Source organism: Ovis aries, chromosome 24 (assembly GCF_016772045.2).
Source record: "Ovis aries strain OAR_USU_Benz2616 breed Rambouillet chromosome 24, ARS-UI_Ramb_v3.0, whole genome shotgun sequence".
NCBI lineage: Eukaryota > Metazoa > Chordata > Mammalia > Artiodactyla > Bovidae > Ovis > Ovis aries.
Window position 1 is genome coordinate 36,491,305 of NC_056077.1, and position 14,681 is coordinate 36,505,985.

At 55.5% G+C, this 14,681-nt stretch overlaps 1 protein-coding gene across 4 annotated transcripts; it reads right to left on the reverse strand.

Annotated features, from left to right (window-relative positions):
- Window positions 1-2,579: 2,579 nt before the first annotated feature.
- Window positions 2,580-13,903, reverse strand: NYAP1 (neuronal tyrosine phosphorylated phosphoinositide-3-kinase adaptor 1). 4 transcript variants are annotated; one of them, XM_042240222.2, is made up of 7 exons: window positions 13,795-13,903; window positions 12,403-12,554; window positions 10,571-10,929; window positions 8,599-10,116; window positions 7,532-7,750; window positions 7,214-7,323; window positions 2,580-6,720 (listed from the first exon to the last, which is right to left on the reverse strand). In XM_042240222.2, the coding sequence occupies exons 2-7, from the start codon at window positions 12,468-12,470 to the stop codon at window positions 6,457-6,459; spliced, it is 2,538 nt and encodes an 845-aa protein (XP_042096156.1). In that variant the 5' UTR covers window positions 12,471-12,554; window positions 13,795-13,903; the 3' UTR covers window positions 2,580-6,456. The 4 variants fall into 4 exon arrangements, with proteins under 4 accessions (XP_042096156.1, XP_042096158.1, XP_042096157.1 ...); XM_042240224.2 differs by having other exon boundaries at window positions 13,506-13,842; XM_042240223.2 differs by having other exon boundaries at window positions 13,065-13,842.
- Between the last annotated feature and the right edge of the window lie 778 nt (window positions 13,904-14,681).

A 14,681-nucleotide genomic window follows, 5' to 3' on the forward strand; every position in this document is an offset into this window, starting at 1 on the left:
TGTATTTCCTGTAACTGGTAGTGGCATCTTGAGGCTTGATCATAGTCCTTGGTTCGATGTTGGAGGGGCAGAACACCTCATAGGTGGTGGTGCCTTCTTCTAACAGGACATAGAGAATGTCTGATTGTCTCCTGTAATGTGTGTGATGTATGGTGTTAGTTGTTAAAACTCAATGCCTGGATCCATTCCTTCATGGTGATACTCCAATTCTTCAATTCTGTCTTCATTTATTAGCTGGAATAGTCCCCCCCCAAAAAAACTCCTCTTCAGTGGCATCATGGAGGCAGACAGATGCTTGACTTTTCCCTTTACTAACAAGTTTTCAAAATAACCAAGTGATGCTCTGGCGTCGTCCACAGGTGAGCAATTTCTTGGTCATTACTCATGAATGAACTCATGAGTTTAACCATATTCATCTTTCAGTCTTTCACAGTTCTTACCCTTCTTGCTGCTCAAATTATTCCATCCTTTGGCCACTGGGAATCTATTCAGGTTTGCTCCTGAGTCTTTTTGACATGATCCTAGTAATCTTTGATAGAAATCTCCCTTCAGAGTTGAAATATGATCTCAGTGGGCAAAATGGGCCATGAAAAATAAGGCAGGGTATTATTTCTGAGGCCTTATTTTTCCCCTCCCCTTTGGTTCGAAAGCATTGAAGGTCTCCCCCACTCAGCTCCTGTCTCCTTGACTCCAATGTTCCAGAGCCCTCTCACCTTTGACTGTGCTGCCCAAGAGTTCCCTGCTTTGCTGGTGTTTCAAAAGTGGGAAGTCAGCATTGGAAGTGCCTTAGTGACCCCAGAAAGGGATGTGGAGTCCCAGGTGAGTTTAACAGGCGTCATGTAGGCAGGTGGAGAAGGAAATGGCAACCCACTCCAATATTCTTGCCTGGAGAATTCCATGAATAGAGGAGCCTGGCAGTCCATGGGGTCTCAAAGAGTCGGACACAACTGAATGACTAACACACACATGCAGGCAGGGCTGGGTCCAGGCTGACCTCGCAGGGGATAATCATTCCTCCAGCCGCTTTGTGAGGTTTATAATTCCAGTACACCCTGTTCTTTCCACTTCTAACTCTTTGCAGGCCTCTGATCTTGCAGAAGGGTTGCGTGCATGCTCAGTCATAGTGGACTTCACTGTTTGTGACCCCATGGACTATAGCCCGCCAGGCCCCTCTGTCCATGGGATCCTCTGGGCAAGAATGCTGGAGTGGGTTGCCATTTCCTCCTCTAGGGGATCTTCCCAACCCAGGGATGGAACCGCGTCTCCCGCATCTTCTGCACTGGCAGGCAGGTTCTTTACCGCTGAGCCACCTGGGAAGCCCAGAAAGGCTGTGTAGCCCTGGCTCAAGTCAGCCTCAGCAGCCCACCTTTGACTGAGCCCCTCATACCCCGACTCTGTCCAGTCCTGCCTCTCACTTCAGGTTCTAGCTTCTTTCTCATCTCCCTCAGCTCCGTCTCTATCTCTATGCATCTGTCTTCATCCTCAAAGGAGACCCTGCGCTTTCTTATTCAATCTCAACAACCCTCTCTAATTGTTCCCATTCTATAGATGAGGAAAGTGGGAAACTTAGATGTTCGTGCTGACCTGGGATCTAAGCCATATGTGCCAGGTCCACAGCCACTGACACCTCGTGCCTGCTCTGCCTCTTGGTGCTGAGCACTACTTACTTTTCTTTTTTAAAAATAATATCTCTGATTTTGGAGTGAAGACATACACATAAAAATACAAGCAGTATAAATTTTATTATTTTTTTGAAAGTAAAATTAAGTCCCTTCTCTTCTCAGACCTCAAAATTATCACCATCAACCATTTGGTATATTTCCTTCCAGACTTACATAAATATTTGCAAATAAATGACTTTTAAAAAATGTGCTTTCTTTGTACTTTTCTGCACATTGCTTTATTCACTTATTAATGTATTGGGAACAGCTTCTTGTGTTTAGAACATCTATATTTCCTGCAATCTATTTAACAGCATCAGCTTTCCATTGTTAACAAAAATCATTTAGTTAGTGCCATACCGGTGAACTTTGGGGTTGTTTCCCATTTTTCATTATTTCAAACAATGCTGCAATTAGCACCTTTGTGCATTTAGCTTTGCACACTTGTCTAAGTATTTCCGTAGGATAAATTCCTGGAAATGGAATTTCTGAGTCAAAACCATGCACATTTAAAATTTTCACAAATATTTTTAAACTGACCTCCAGAGTCTATATTAGTTTACATTTACACAATGAATGTCTGTTTTCTGCATACTTGCCAGACTGATGCTGTGAATCTTTTTCAGTTTTGTCTGATAGGTGACCAGTATTTTATTATTGTTTTATCTTGCATTACTTATTGTTAAGGTTGAACACGTTTGTTGGTAATTTCTCTTTCTTGGGTGGATTATCTATTCACATCCTTTGTTCACCTTTGTTGGGGTTGTTTTTTCTCTTATCAGCTCACAAATGTTTCTTATATATCATATCAATCTTTTTCATATGTGTTAGAAATAGTTTCCTGGTTTATGTTTGTAGTTTGACTTTGCCATATAGAAGTTTTAGCTGTGAATGAAATCAAACTTACAAGCCTTTTGGTTTATTTGTTGCTTTAAAAAAAATTTTTATTGGAGTATAGTTAATTTACATGTTACTGGTCTTCATATCATTTTAGAAGGGCCTCCTCCCTCCCAAGGTTGTAAGAACGTTCACCCACTTTTCCCTTTTAATAATTTGCTTTTACATTTAAGTCTTTTGATGTAATGAATGGAATAGAAATCCAGCTTCCCACACTCTCCCTGGACTAATTAGTTAACAATTCTCAAATAATCTTTTCCCTACCATTCAAGTGCTACCTTTATCAGATACAGCTAAATTCCGGTGTGCATTTCCTGCTCTTTCTGAAGTCTTCTGATAGATCATGCCAGTCCTGTGCCAGTCCCAGCTCACATGCTTTCAATATATGGTAGGCCAGGTCCCCCCATTACTCATCTATTCAGAAAGTTCACTGAACATTTTCATTTTTCTCCTTATCATTCTGGATGAACTTTTGAACTATTTTGTCAATTTCCCAAATTATCCTTTGGGGATTTAGAGACTGCATCAAAATCCATCTAGTCAAGGCTATGGTTTTTCCAGTAGTCATGTATGGATGTGAGAGTTGGACTGTGAAGAAAGCTGAGCACTGAAGAACTGATGCTTTTGAACTGTGGTGCTGGAGAAGACTCTTGAGAGTCCCTTGGACTGCAAGGAGATCCAACCAGTCCTTTCTAAAGGAGATCAGTTCTGGGTGCTCTTTGGAAGGAAAGATGCTAAAGCTGAAACTTCAGTACTTTGGCCACCTCATGCAAAGAGTTGACTCATTGGAAAAGACTCTGATGCTGGGAGGAATTGGGGGCAGGAGGAGAAGGGGATGACAGAGGATGAGGTGGCTGGATGGCATCACTGACTCGATGGATATGAGTCTGAGTGAACTCTGGGAGTTGGTGATGGACAGGGAGGCCTGGCGTGCTGCAATTCATGGGGTCGCAAAGAGTCAGACATGACTCTTCGACTGAACTGAACTGAGGGAAAACTTACATCTTTTACCTTATGGTTTGGTAATAACTAGTAATAAGAACTAGTTATTATGCTGTAGAACTAGTTATTACTCTGTTTATTCAAGTCTTCCTTGGTTGAGTAACTCAAAAGACTTTATAGTTTTTTATTGATTAATCAAATAGAGGTCCTGTACTCTTATTAAAATTACTCTTACTATTTTATGATTCCAGTTGCTCTTATAAATGAGATAATTCCTTCCATTAAATTCCTAACTATTAGAAAGCTATTGGAAATCCTGCCATTTTTGATAACATGGATGGATCTCGAAGGCCTGATGCTAAGTTAAATAAGAAATATAGAGAAAGGCAAATACTGTACACTCTCACTTATATGTAGAATCTGAAAAAAAAAAAAGAAAACCAAACTCATAGATACAGAGAATAGGTTGAGGGTTGCCAGAGGTGGGAGGGGGCGGTGGGGAAAAATGGGTAGAGGTAGTCAAAAGATACAAACTTCCAGTTATAAGATAATTGAGTCCTGGGGAGGGCATGCACAGCATGATGACTATAGCTAACAACACTATATTCTATGTTTGAAAGTTGTTAAGAGAGTAGATCTTGAGTTCTCATCACAAGAAAAAAAATTCTAATTGTGGTGATGGATGTCAACTAAACTTATCAGCGATGAGCATTTCACAAAATACACATATATCAAATCATTATTTTGTACACCTACATTGTTATATGTCCATTATACAATTTTTAAAAATGTAAATAATTTAAAAGCTATTCCTGGTTCTTAACTCTTATCTCTTGTCCACAATATCTCTTATAGAGCTCAGTCTTAGCCCTGAGTACCATCTTTATGTTGATGACTCCTAACATCCACATGTTTGTCAGCCCTCTCAAACCATCATTTTATCCCTAACTTGGTGTTTCCTAAATTTCAAATATTCTCACACCAGTGTTATAATTTTTCATAATCTGAGTATCACCTGTACTATTATTTCTTTGCTTACTATTTTCTTTAAACCAACTCATTAAAAATATATTTAGCCTCATCTTGTGCGTGCAGTAATCGACATGAAATAACAAATAGTCTGATGTGCTGATTGTCATTTCTGTCAATATGCATGAAAAGAAATACAAAACTATTAAAGTTTTTCAAAATGTTCTTCATATCACTTAAAAGACGTCTCTGGTATCATCCATTATATTTTTGAATCTCTGGTCTAGCTGGTAACAAAACTGAATATTTGCCGTTGTTCAGAATCAACATTCTTCCTCAAAGTCCCTCTCAACCCCACTTTCCATGGGTTGTCAAGCTGACCAATTCCTCAGTCATCTGAGTGCCAGCCTAGGGCTTCATGGATTCCCCCTGTAGTTCCTTCGTCTCTAACTGGAGGATGTTTTCTTTCAGCTGCGTCTTGCCATCTGTCCCTTGCCCTCCATTCTCTGAGACTCTCTTTGTAATCATCCTCCCTGGATTCCTTCTTGAGGACCAGCCTCTTGGGCTTTGAGGCCCCTCTTTCTGCACCAGCTTCATCAAGGTTGACCCACTGCCATCTGCATATTTAAACACAATTGCTGCCCCCACCCCAGCCCCGCAGACAGTCATGTTGTGAGCTTGGGACTTTCTCCCTGCTCATCCAAACCTTACCTGTACTTTTAGGTGCACTGTGCAGGAAGCCTTGTCAGAAGAGTCCAGCCCTCTCCCTCTCTTAGTCCTGGAGCATTGTCAGCAATCTCATGCCCCTGAACAGACTACAAGCTGCTGGAGGGCAGGCTTCAGTCAGAATGTTCCTGCTGCCTTGGCACAGGGCCAGCACACATCAGATGCTCAGTTAATATCTGTGGAGTCAGTGCACGGTGGCATTCCCAAAGACTTACCTGCAGCTGCACCTCTCCCGCTCACTTGCCATAATAACCCTCCCTGCACAACCTCCAGCTCCCACCAACCAGGGGCAAGAGGGAAAACAAAATAGGTGTAAAAAAAAAGGCGGAGCGCACTGAAATATAAGAAGCCACTTCTAGGATCGTTAGTCTTTTAATATATTATTTCTGAAAAGAAAGGAATTAAAAAAAAGTTCCTGACATCTCTTCTGGGTTTGTTTGTTTGTTTGTTTGTTTAATTTAAATAAATACCCTGCCCGCCCCCCCACCCGCGAAAATTCCCCTCCTTCCCCATCATCCCGCCCATCCCTGGTGCTAGACCCTCACCCTGGAGCTAAATAAGATGCCCGGTTCGGAGCAGGCCAAGCTCACTACCCAATACTGGCGACCGGTAAATACTGTGAATGAGCCCTCTGGCCCTCCCGACTCGACTCTCCACTCTTACAGCCCCTCCCTTCTGCGGCCCCACTGCTCTCCAGACCTGTCTGTCCCTGGCTTGGCGGGGAGTGGACGGGGCGGGGAGGGCACAGCGTGGATGGCGGGGCCTCTGGGCACTGGGGAGAATGCCAACTTGGTTCCCTTTACTTGCCCGCTATTCCCCACTCCTTGTTCAGGAGTGGATCAGACGGGCCCAGAATTGTCCACCAGACCGAAATAAACAACAAAATAATTACCACCTCCCCCACTCTCTAAGAGAGCCCCTTCTACCTCTCACTCTCTGTCCCTCGCTGACCCGCCCCCCTTTCCTCCCTGACCCTTCCCTCCTCCCCCATGCTGGCCTGGGGTGGGGAGGTCTACTTTGCTCAGAGGGGAGAACAGCAGGAGGCCCTCGCTCCCAACTTCAAGCAACCCCTCCCTCACTTTCCTGGGGTTTGCGGCTTGGCACCCCAGGCCCGACGGGACGGGGGTTAGGGTGGAGGGCAGCGGGGTCTTCTCCCCGGCGGCTCTCTCTCACCTGGTCCTTAAAGCGTCCCTCTTTCGAGGCCAGTCTCCGGGAGAGCCGGGAGCCCCGCCCGCCCCTGGGCCCCGGCCCCCCGCCCCCCTCAGATGGCCGTGTCCCAGAGGACCGTGTGCTGCCGGCGGCAGGGCGGCGTGCCGGACTTGCGGGGCTCCGGCCCGCGCCGCCAGCTGGGGAGGATGGGCATGCTCTCTTGCTTGCAGAGGCCGCGGTCGGGCCGGTGGCGCGCCTTGATCTCCTTGCACACGCAGCGCTTGCGCTCGATCACCTCCAGCAGCTTGCCGTCGCGCTCGCGGGCGGGCTGGGGCGGCAGGGGCAGCGGCAGCGGCAGCGGCAGCGCAGGCGGGGTCTGCACCCTCTCCTCCCGCCGCCGGCCCCCGACGGGGTGGGGTGGGGGAGGATGGAATGAGGGGGGTCAAGGACCTCAGAGTCACCAGGCCCCGACCCCACTGCCGAGACCCCACCAAGATGAACGCGTCGCCCAGAAACGAGTCTTCTCTTGCCCCCAAGGCCTCTTGTCCTCTCTCCCTGCTCCCTGGTGCCAGGGAAGGCCTATCTCCCCCAGGAAGGGCTTGCCTCTTAAAAACTGTCTTCCCAGTAGAACGAATCCTTCCACCGCGGGAACGTCTTTTTCTAAAGGCACCAAGGCCCACGGCGGCCAGTGGTGCCAGCCTGGCTACGCACGTTCACCCCACCCCCTCGCTCTCCATCCATCCGTCCCTGTCCCCGGTGAGTCTGTGCCAAGGCCCCAACCTGACCTCTCTCCTTTCTTCCGACACCAGGGTCTTCTTCCCTACCTGCTTCTTCACAAAGAAAAAGCCCAAGCCCGTCTCCATCCTCACCTGGCTCAGGGCATCCCTGGGCTGGCTGCAGGGCCGGGGGGTGTGGAGCGCAGCCTGCCGGACTCCGGAGGTGGAGGCAGAACGCCCCAGGCGGTAGCCTCCAGTGAAGTCTGAGGCAGAAGATTGAGGGATGAGAAAGGAAGGGGGCACCAGGTTCCCCTCCCCCAACGCCCTGAGGATAGGAGAGGCCCCATCAGACTGACCCTAGCCTCATCCGAGGAGGGGATGAGACCTGGTATTAGGGTTAGGGCCCAGAATCTGGGTCCTGGGAGATTCCCCCAGCCCACCCCATCTGTGTGCGGGGGCAGACGGTGTCACCTCCGTTGCGGTGGCAGGCGGGGAAGGTCTGGCAGGGTATGGGCAGCGCTGTGCGGCCTCCTCCTCGGTCCCCTCCGTGGTGGATCCTGGCCAGCAGGCCCTCTGCCCCCTGGCTCCTCACCGGGATCCCTGATGCCACAGGGCCTCTGTCCTCACGCTCCACCTTGCCTATACCCTCAGCACTGCCATTCCAGGCCCGGGCACCATCCTCGATCTCTGCTGGGTAACAAGGAGAGCTCAGAAGCTGTACAATGGGAAGGGTCTTGCTATCCCCCCAGCTACATGCACCACGACCTGGCTGGACCAGGACAAAGAATTGCCCTGTTGCAGGTCACAGCTGGGAAGGCAGGGCCCCGACATCACACTTCACACACACACAGGAGGGACGCCAGCCCTGGCACCACCCCTGAGCTGAGAATTGTAGCTATTTACTGCTGCCAAACCCTTTTTCCTGTTCAGAGGGGTCTCCCCTACCCCAGCTTTAACTTCAGAACCCCTCCAGCCCCCTACAGGGCCAGAATGATCTCTGAAGCGGAGAGCAGCGGAGGCTCTTCCCTAGCAGAGGGGAGAATCCCAAATTCTGAGCTGGGGTAATGTGAAGGGGGGCCTTGGGGGAAGGGCTGCATGTGAACTAAGCTCATCTCTGAGTAGGCCTGGCAGAGCATTGCGTTGCCAGGCAACGGTAGGGGCCTCCCTCTCCTCTCCCTCCTGTCTGGATGGGTTGCCATGGTAACAGCTGGGAGGCAGCTGTGTTTAGCTCCTCGTGTGCACACACTCACAAACACACACACCCCTGCAGCCCAGTGGAGGGAGGGGCAGGGAGTAGAGCGGGACAGGACCGGAGGAGACCAGATCCTGCCCCCTCCCCACTCCAGGTCTTCCTGCCCTGCCAGCGCACACACAGGGACCTCAGCCCTTCAGTCTGCTGCATGCCCCCATCCCTCCGATCTCCCAGAAAAGTTCCCAGTTCAGGACAATGGGCTGTGGCTTCCAAGTAACCCCTTCAACACCTCCACCAGATCATCACAGACATTCCCGGGGCCTCCCCATTCCCCCTCCTCACTCACTGTCCAGCTCCTTTGCCTTCCTCCCTCCATACAGGACCTTCCGCTGCAGAGCCCAGCCTGCCCCAAACGTCGAGGCACCCATCTCCTCTTCCTCCTCCTCTGGTGTCCCTGCACTGGCAATGACGTGGGCACAGGAGATGCTGGCAAAGGCCCCCCCGTCGGTCCCTTGCTCTTGCAGCTGGATCTTGACCATGGGGGACGGAGCTCCCATCCCACAGCCCTTATTCAGCACCCCCCCAGCCTTGAGGCTCTCATAGGCAGGGGGTCTCTTGAGCCCAGCTACTGCAGCTGGGTAGGTCCAGAGGGGGGTCAGGGGGCCTGTGGTTGGATCCGGAAGGCTGTGTGGGGAGGCCAGGCAGGCGCGGTGGTGGAGAACCCCAGCTGCTGCACCCAGAGCCCCGCTGTGGGGGCTGGACTTCCCGGGCACAGGGGGCCTTGAGCTGGTGCACAGCATCCCATGGAGGACTGCGATTTCCTTCTCCGTCTTTGGCTCCCCAGCACCCAGGGGCGGGCCAGCTGGCAGGACGGAGTGCGTGGTCACCTTGACTGCTGAGTACACCATGGTGTAAGACACGGCCTTGTCCTTGGGGGCGCCGGGGAGCAAGGCAGCCGGGGCAGGAGGGGCTGCTGGCGCCCCTACCGCCTTGGGGCAGATCATGCTGTGGGAATTGGGGAGCTCCCGCTCCCCCCGGGGCTGGCCAGAGCCCTGGGGCGGCAATGGTGTTGAGTGGCTCCGGGCTCGGCCCGAGGGTCCCAGCAGCAGCAGGTTGGCAGCGGGAGGCGGAGGCGGTAGGGGAGGCGTCTCCCGCTCCCGGGCAGGCACTTGGGGAGCTGGGGTGGAGCCAGCTGGCTCCTTGGAGTGGCAGAGGACCGGTAGCCTCGAGACCCCGTCGCCGGGGGTTCGGGAAGCAGACTTGGCTTGGGGGAAGGCCAGGAGCGGAGGCCGGTGCTGGAGGAGGTTGGGGAAGGGCGGGGGAATTTCACAAGAAGTGGTCTTGGTGGGCGTGCCATCCCGTCGGCTCGGGAGGGCTGAAGCTGGCCGGCGGTGGGTGTGGGGCTGAAGGGCGTGAGGCTGGTGTGGCGTGGAGGCTGCGGTCAGTGCAGGGACCCCATTGGCCCGGCCTTCCCCGGGCTCCTCGGGCAGCGGGTACTTCATCTCCTCATAGATAGCCTCACTCTCATCCGAGTCCGAGTCAGCGCCAGCCGGAGGGGTCGGGCCCCCACCCCCCAGAGGGGGCCCCGTCAGGCCGCCTCCACTCCGCCCTCCGCCCTTGAAGACATCGCCCACCATCTCGATGTACACGGGCTCTTCTTCCTGGGCGCCCGCCTCAGGGTCCCCGGCCACACAGGAGCCCCTGCTCAGGCGCTGAAGGGGCAGGTTCCCCCCTCGAGGGGAGGGGGCTGGGGGACAGGACTCATCGAAGGAGACCGACAGCTGGGTGTTGGGGCTTCGCCTGGGCTTCTGCGGAGGGACCTTCCGGCCGGACTCGCGGCCCTCGGGGGTTGGCTTCTGAGAGCCTGGGCAGGATGGGAAAGAGAACGAGACACCAGGCTCTCAGTCGGGGAAGGAAATGGGGAGACCCACTGTGGCCTCTTGACTCATCTGCAAGGATGAGTCCCCAGCTTTCCTCAACTCACAGCGCCAGTGGGTTCCTTTCCTACCAGTTGGCCTTGGCGCCTTCTAAAGAACTTTCCAGAGTCTGTAGCTCGCACTCTCAATTCTGCCCCCGCCCCAACGCCCTTCAAGGCCCCTCTTTTCCCAAGAATGAACTTTTCAAGGAGGTTTTCCTGCCCTTAAATGGTTCATCTGAGGCCCTTGCAAAAAAGAACCCCCCCCCCATTCCCTGTGAGAATGGAACCTTCCACTTCCTGGGTTCTTCCCTGAATGAACCATGTACAGGCAGGCCTCCCCCGGCCCGCAGTGGATCTTCCCGGTTCCCCCTGGCTGGGATGGTGGGGGCGGGTGTCTCACCTGCTTTCTTGCTGGGGGGCGTCTCTGCCCCCGACCCCGCCATGCTAAGCTTGGTGCTGGGGTGCCTCCGGGGCTTGGCCGGGGGTCTTCGGGTGCCGCCATCCTCAGTGAGGCCCCCGCCGCCCCCGCCAGGCCCGCTCCCCACACTGTCCATGCTGCCCACCGAGTGGCAGGACAGGGATCGCGGGGCCATGGCGCTGCGACAGGGGTGGGGGGTGTGCTCCTGGGAGGCGGGCATCGTCATGAAGCCCATCCTGAGAGAGCGGCGCAGCGAGGCGATGTCCCGCACGCGGACACCCGGCCCTGGGCCAGCCCCGGGCCCCGCCGCCGGGCCTGCGGGAGCCACCTCCTTACTGGAGCTGGGGAGAGAAGACCCAGGGGGAGCAGGGGTCGGACCTCAGGCCTGGGCCTTCGGCTCCTCTTCCACCTCAAGAGCGAGGAGGAGCGGTGGGCAACCCTGGGGCCTCCCAGGGAGGAGGGCGGGGGCCGGGGTGGGGATGGGGAGAGGTCGGGGAGAGGTCGAATCCCAAGGCCTTGAGAAAGGGAAGGAGACTGGGGACAGGGACGAGAGAAGAGGTGAGCCCGTGTGCAGGGGGACGTCCCTGGAGCTGGCGGGCCCCAGTATGGGCACCGCACATGTGGACGGCTCGCAGACGGAGAGAAACGCTGGCCTGGGCAGCACAGCTCTGCATGGCACATGCACCTGCCGCCCGAACTCTGTTCCTTCGCCCTCTGACACGGGCCCACGCCCGGCCTCTGGCCTCCCCTCTTGTCCGGCTGCTGCTGCGGCCTCCGCTCCCACACTGAGTGGGCGCCTCCTTTCCCAGGCCCAGGCTGTACCGCCCGCCGCATCATCAGAGAGCCTCCCCCGGCTGATCTCTTTTTCCTCCCTGCCTCTCTCTCTCTCTCTCTTTCCCTCTCCCTCCGTTGTCATCCTCTCTCTGTTACCCTCCCAGGCTCACCCCAGTTCCCTTTCACTGTCCCTGAGTGTGAGTGAAAGGGGGGCGGCTGGCGGGGAAGAGGGGCGAGCCCTTGTGGGGTGGGCTCTCATTAGGGCCCTGTCTACTAACCCTTCATTAGGGAGAGATCACTGCAGTGATAGCTCTGATTAATCTAATTAACAACAAGAATTAAACTCCACAGTTTCGAGGGGGGAGAAGGGAGCAAGGAGGTGGCTCTGACTCAGGCTCCAAGAGGCTGTGCCATCAACGGGAGTGAAGAAGAGAAGGGAGCAAGACGGAAGAGGCCAGGCGCCAGGTCCCTGGGGGGACAAGGGGAGGGGGCAAGCAGTGTGTGGGGGGTGTCAGTTCCAAGCCTTGCCTCTTCTGCAGGGCCCAGCCTGCATGTCCCCCACTACACACACACACACACACACAATCCTGTCACTGGAAAGGGGCCAAGTGGATTGTTTCTGGTGCCCCTCAAATGACTCCATCCTGGACCATGAGGGCAGCAGGGCCTGCCCCTTCCAAGGTCAGGTGACAGGGGAACCAAGAGCCAGCCCCATACTGTCAGAGAGGAGATCACAGGCCAGAGGTGATCAGGAGGGAGTGACCTGGGCCTCTGGGGATGGGGAAAAGCCAACAGGGGGCCCCTGAGCCAGAAGCCCCCTCAGAGGCCAGGGCAGGGGCTGGAGCCAGGAGCCATGAGCAAGACAGAGACAGGGCGTGTGCAATTCCAGCAATTCTGTACTGAGCACAGACTCTGAGATCAGACTGATGACCAGGCTGCTGGGCTCAGGAAGGGCAGAGAGGGATGTGGCCCGGCCGGGTTGGGGTGGGGGAGAGAGGACGTGGGACAGGAGAGGGGGCGCTCTGGGGCTGCAGCCTTACCTCCTCTTGGCCTCCTCTTCCTTGTGCTGCCTCCACTCCAGCTTGGTTTTTCGGTAGAGGAGGTTCATGTCGTGGGGCAGGAGGTGGGGGCTGGGGGGCCCTGCTCAGTGCCACCAGGCCCGGGGGGCGACCCTCCCTGGGTCCCGGATCCACTTGGTGGAGAGGGGAAAGGAAAAAAAGAAATATGTGGGGTGGGTCGGGGCCAGGAATGAATGAGAGAGAGAGAAAGGAGCAGAGATGTGACTCGGGTCCTCAGAGAGAGGAAAACAGATGCAGGCACAGAAAACCCAACTCCGCCTCCAGGACCCACAGACAGACAGACATGTATAGAGTCACACACCCTGACAAAGGTGTCAGAGCCACACACACACTCTGGAGTGATCAGACTGATACAGCTCCCCATCCTGTAAATCCAGCCTGATCCACCACTCAGACAGGCCCCACAGACCTACAGCAGCCCTGCAGGCACACAAACACACACTCAGACGCACAAACCACCGGGTCACGGCCCCATCTCTACAAACAGAGGACCAGACACACAAACTGACATAGGTAAACACAACCTAGATCAGCCAGACACAGAGACATAAACACCCCGACACACCCACAGCACACACAGACCTCCAGATACACACAGATCGGCTGCACCGAACTGGACGTACCTATAGACAAGGAGTTATGCCGGGGCCTACTTGTCTACACTGCACCCGGCTGGGGAAGGGGGAGACAGTCAGACTCCCTACCCCTTCTTGGGACCTGAGGCTGGGGTGGGGGGGGTTGTCATGGGGGTAGGGCGGGGACGCTGGAGAAAGGGTGGAGGCACTCTGAGTTGGGCACCTACAAGACCACCCATCCATGTCTCTCCATTCCCTGACGACCCCCTCGCCAGACCTGTGCCTGGGCCCGGGCTTCTATCCACCCCTATTCCTGTACCCTGGCCCCTCAGCGGCCGTCCCCGCCTCCCTCGCTGATGGCCCAAATCACCTTCCTCCTCCAGGATCTGGGAGGCTCCCGGCTTCCTTCTCCCAGTCTCCGCCCCTCCCTCTCACCCGGGGGTCTCCAGTCTGGCCCCATAGCTGCCTTCGGAGCGGCGGCCTCCATACCTGCTCCGGTTTCCCTTCCCCCAAACACACTCTCCTCTGCGCCTTCAGCCTCGCCTCTCCTCCTGGGCGCCCCTCCTCACTGCCGTCCTCTCCCTCCCCTGTCTGTTCCAAACCTGGTCGGCTTCACCCCCTCTCCATCCGAAGGCCCCAGGTTCCCGGGCACCCCTCCCCTTCCCCTTGTCCTGCTACCCTGGGTTTCTCCGTCTCTTGCCCCGCCACTCCTCCCTACCTCTTGTCCCCCCATCCCACCTCCCGGCACCAAGCCTCCCCAATTTTTACATCACCGTACCTGGCCTGCCGGGCGCCGGCCCCCCCATGCCGGGCTCCGCCCGGAGCTGGAGGAGGGAGGAGGAGAGACAGAGACCAGGGGGAGCCGAACAGGGCCCTGCCGCAGAGACAGCCCCGCCTCCGGGTCCGCCCCCAGACCCGCCCCCGGCCCCAAACCCACCCTTCCACACCCTCCAAGGACGGAGTGGGAGCGGCGCGGCCGCGCTGTGCTGCTAGGCTGGGGTGGTGGGGGGCATGGAGCCAGCAGAGCCCGCGGGGGGCAGTCGGAGATTTGGGGGACCTGAAGCCAGCCCGCCCCGCTTTGGGGCGTCCGCTCCTCGCCGCCCCTCGCCCCTGCCCGGCCGGGCCGCGCTGAGTTCGATGTCCAAGGCCCCGGCAGAGCAATCGGGGGTGCGGGGTGCCGCGCGCAGCGGCGCCCCCCAGCGGCGGCCCGGGGCCTGCACACACGCGCGTACCCCGTGCGCCCGGCGCTCGCCGGGTGCGCACCCCGCGTCCGGCCGGGGCGAGGCTGCGGCTGCGGGGCCCGGAGTGCAGTGAGGCGGCGAGGCCGGCAGGTGGGGCCGGTTTCCGGGCGGAGGGGCTCTGAGAGTCGGCAGCCGGACCATCCGCGTCTTTGTCCAGCAGGGGGCGTGCTCCCTTGTCCGCGCGGCGTCTTCCAGCCGCCCCCCAGGTACAGGGAGGGCAGTGAGGCTGTTTCGCTGGGTGCTCATCGCCTTATCCCTGCAGCTTCCCAGGAGTCCAGACCTTGTTTCACCGCCTGGGCTAACGTCTTCTGCCCATCCGCCCCCATGGCCCAAGTCATCCTCCCAGTAACCTTTGACTCCACCAAATCATGACTACAGCTTTGTAGGTCGTAAATTGCCCCACATTTAATAGAAGGCATTATAA

What these genes read in the sequence shown, in the direction of transcription:
- NYAP1 (XM_042240222.2), bottom strand. Translation starts at nt 12,470, where the DNA reads ATGAACCTCCTCTACCGAAAAACCAAGCTGGAGTGGAGGCAGCACAAG. An exon ending in GAAGGCAAAGGAGCTGGACA is followed by an intron (nt 7,751 to 8,598) that starts GTGAGTGAGGAG and finishes CTTGTTACCCAG; the next exon opens with CAGAGATCGAGGATGGTGCC. An exon ending in CGCCTGCCACCGCAACGGAG is followed by an intron (nt 7,324 to 7,531) that starts GTGACACCGTCT and finishes CTTCTGCCTCAG; the next exon opens with ACTTCACTGGAGGCTACCGC.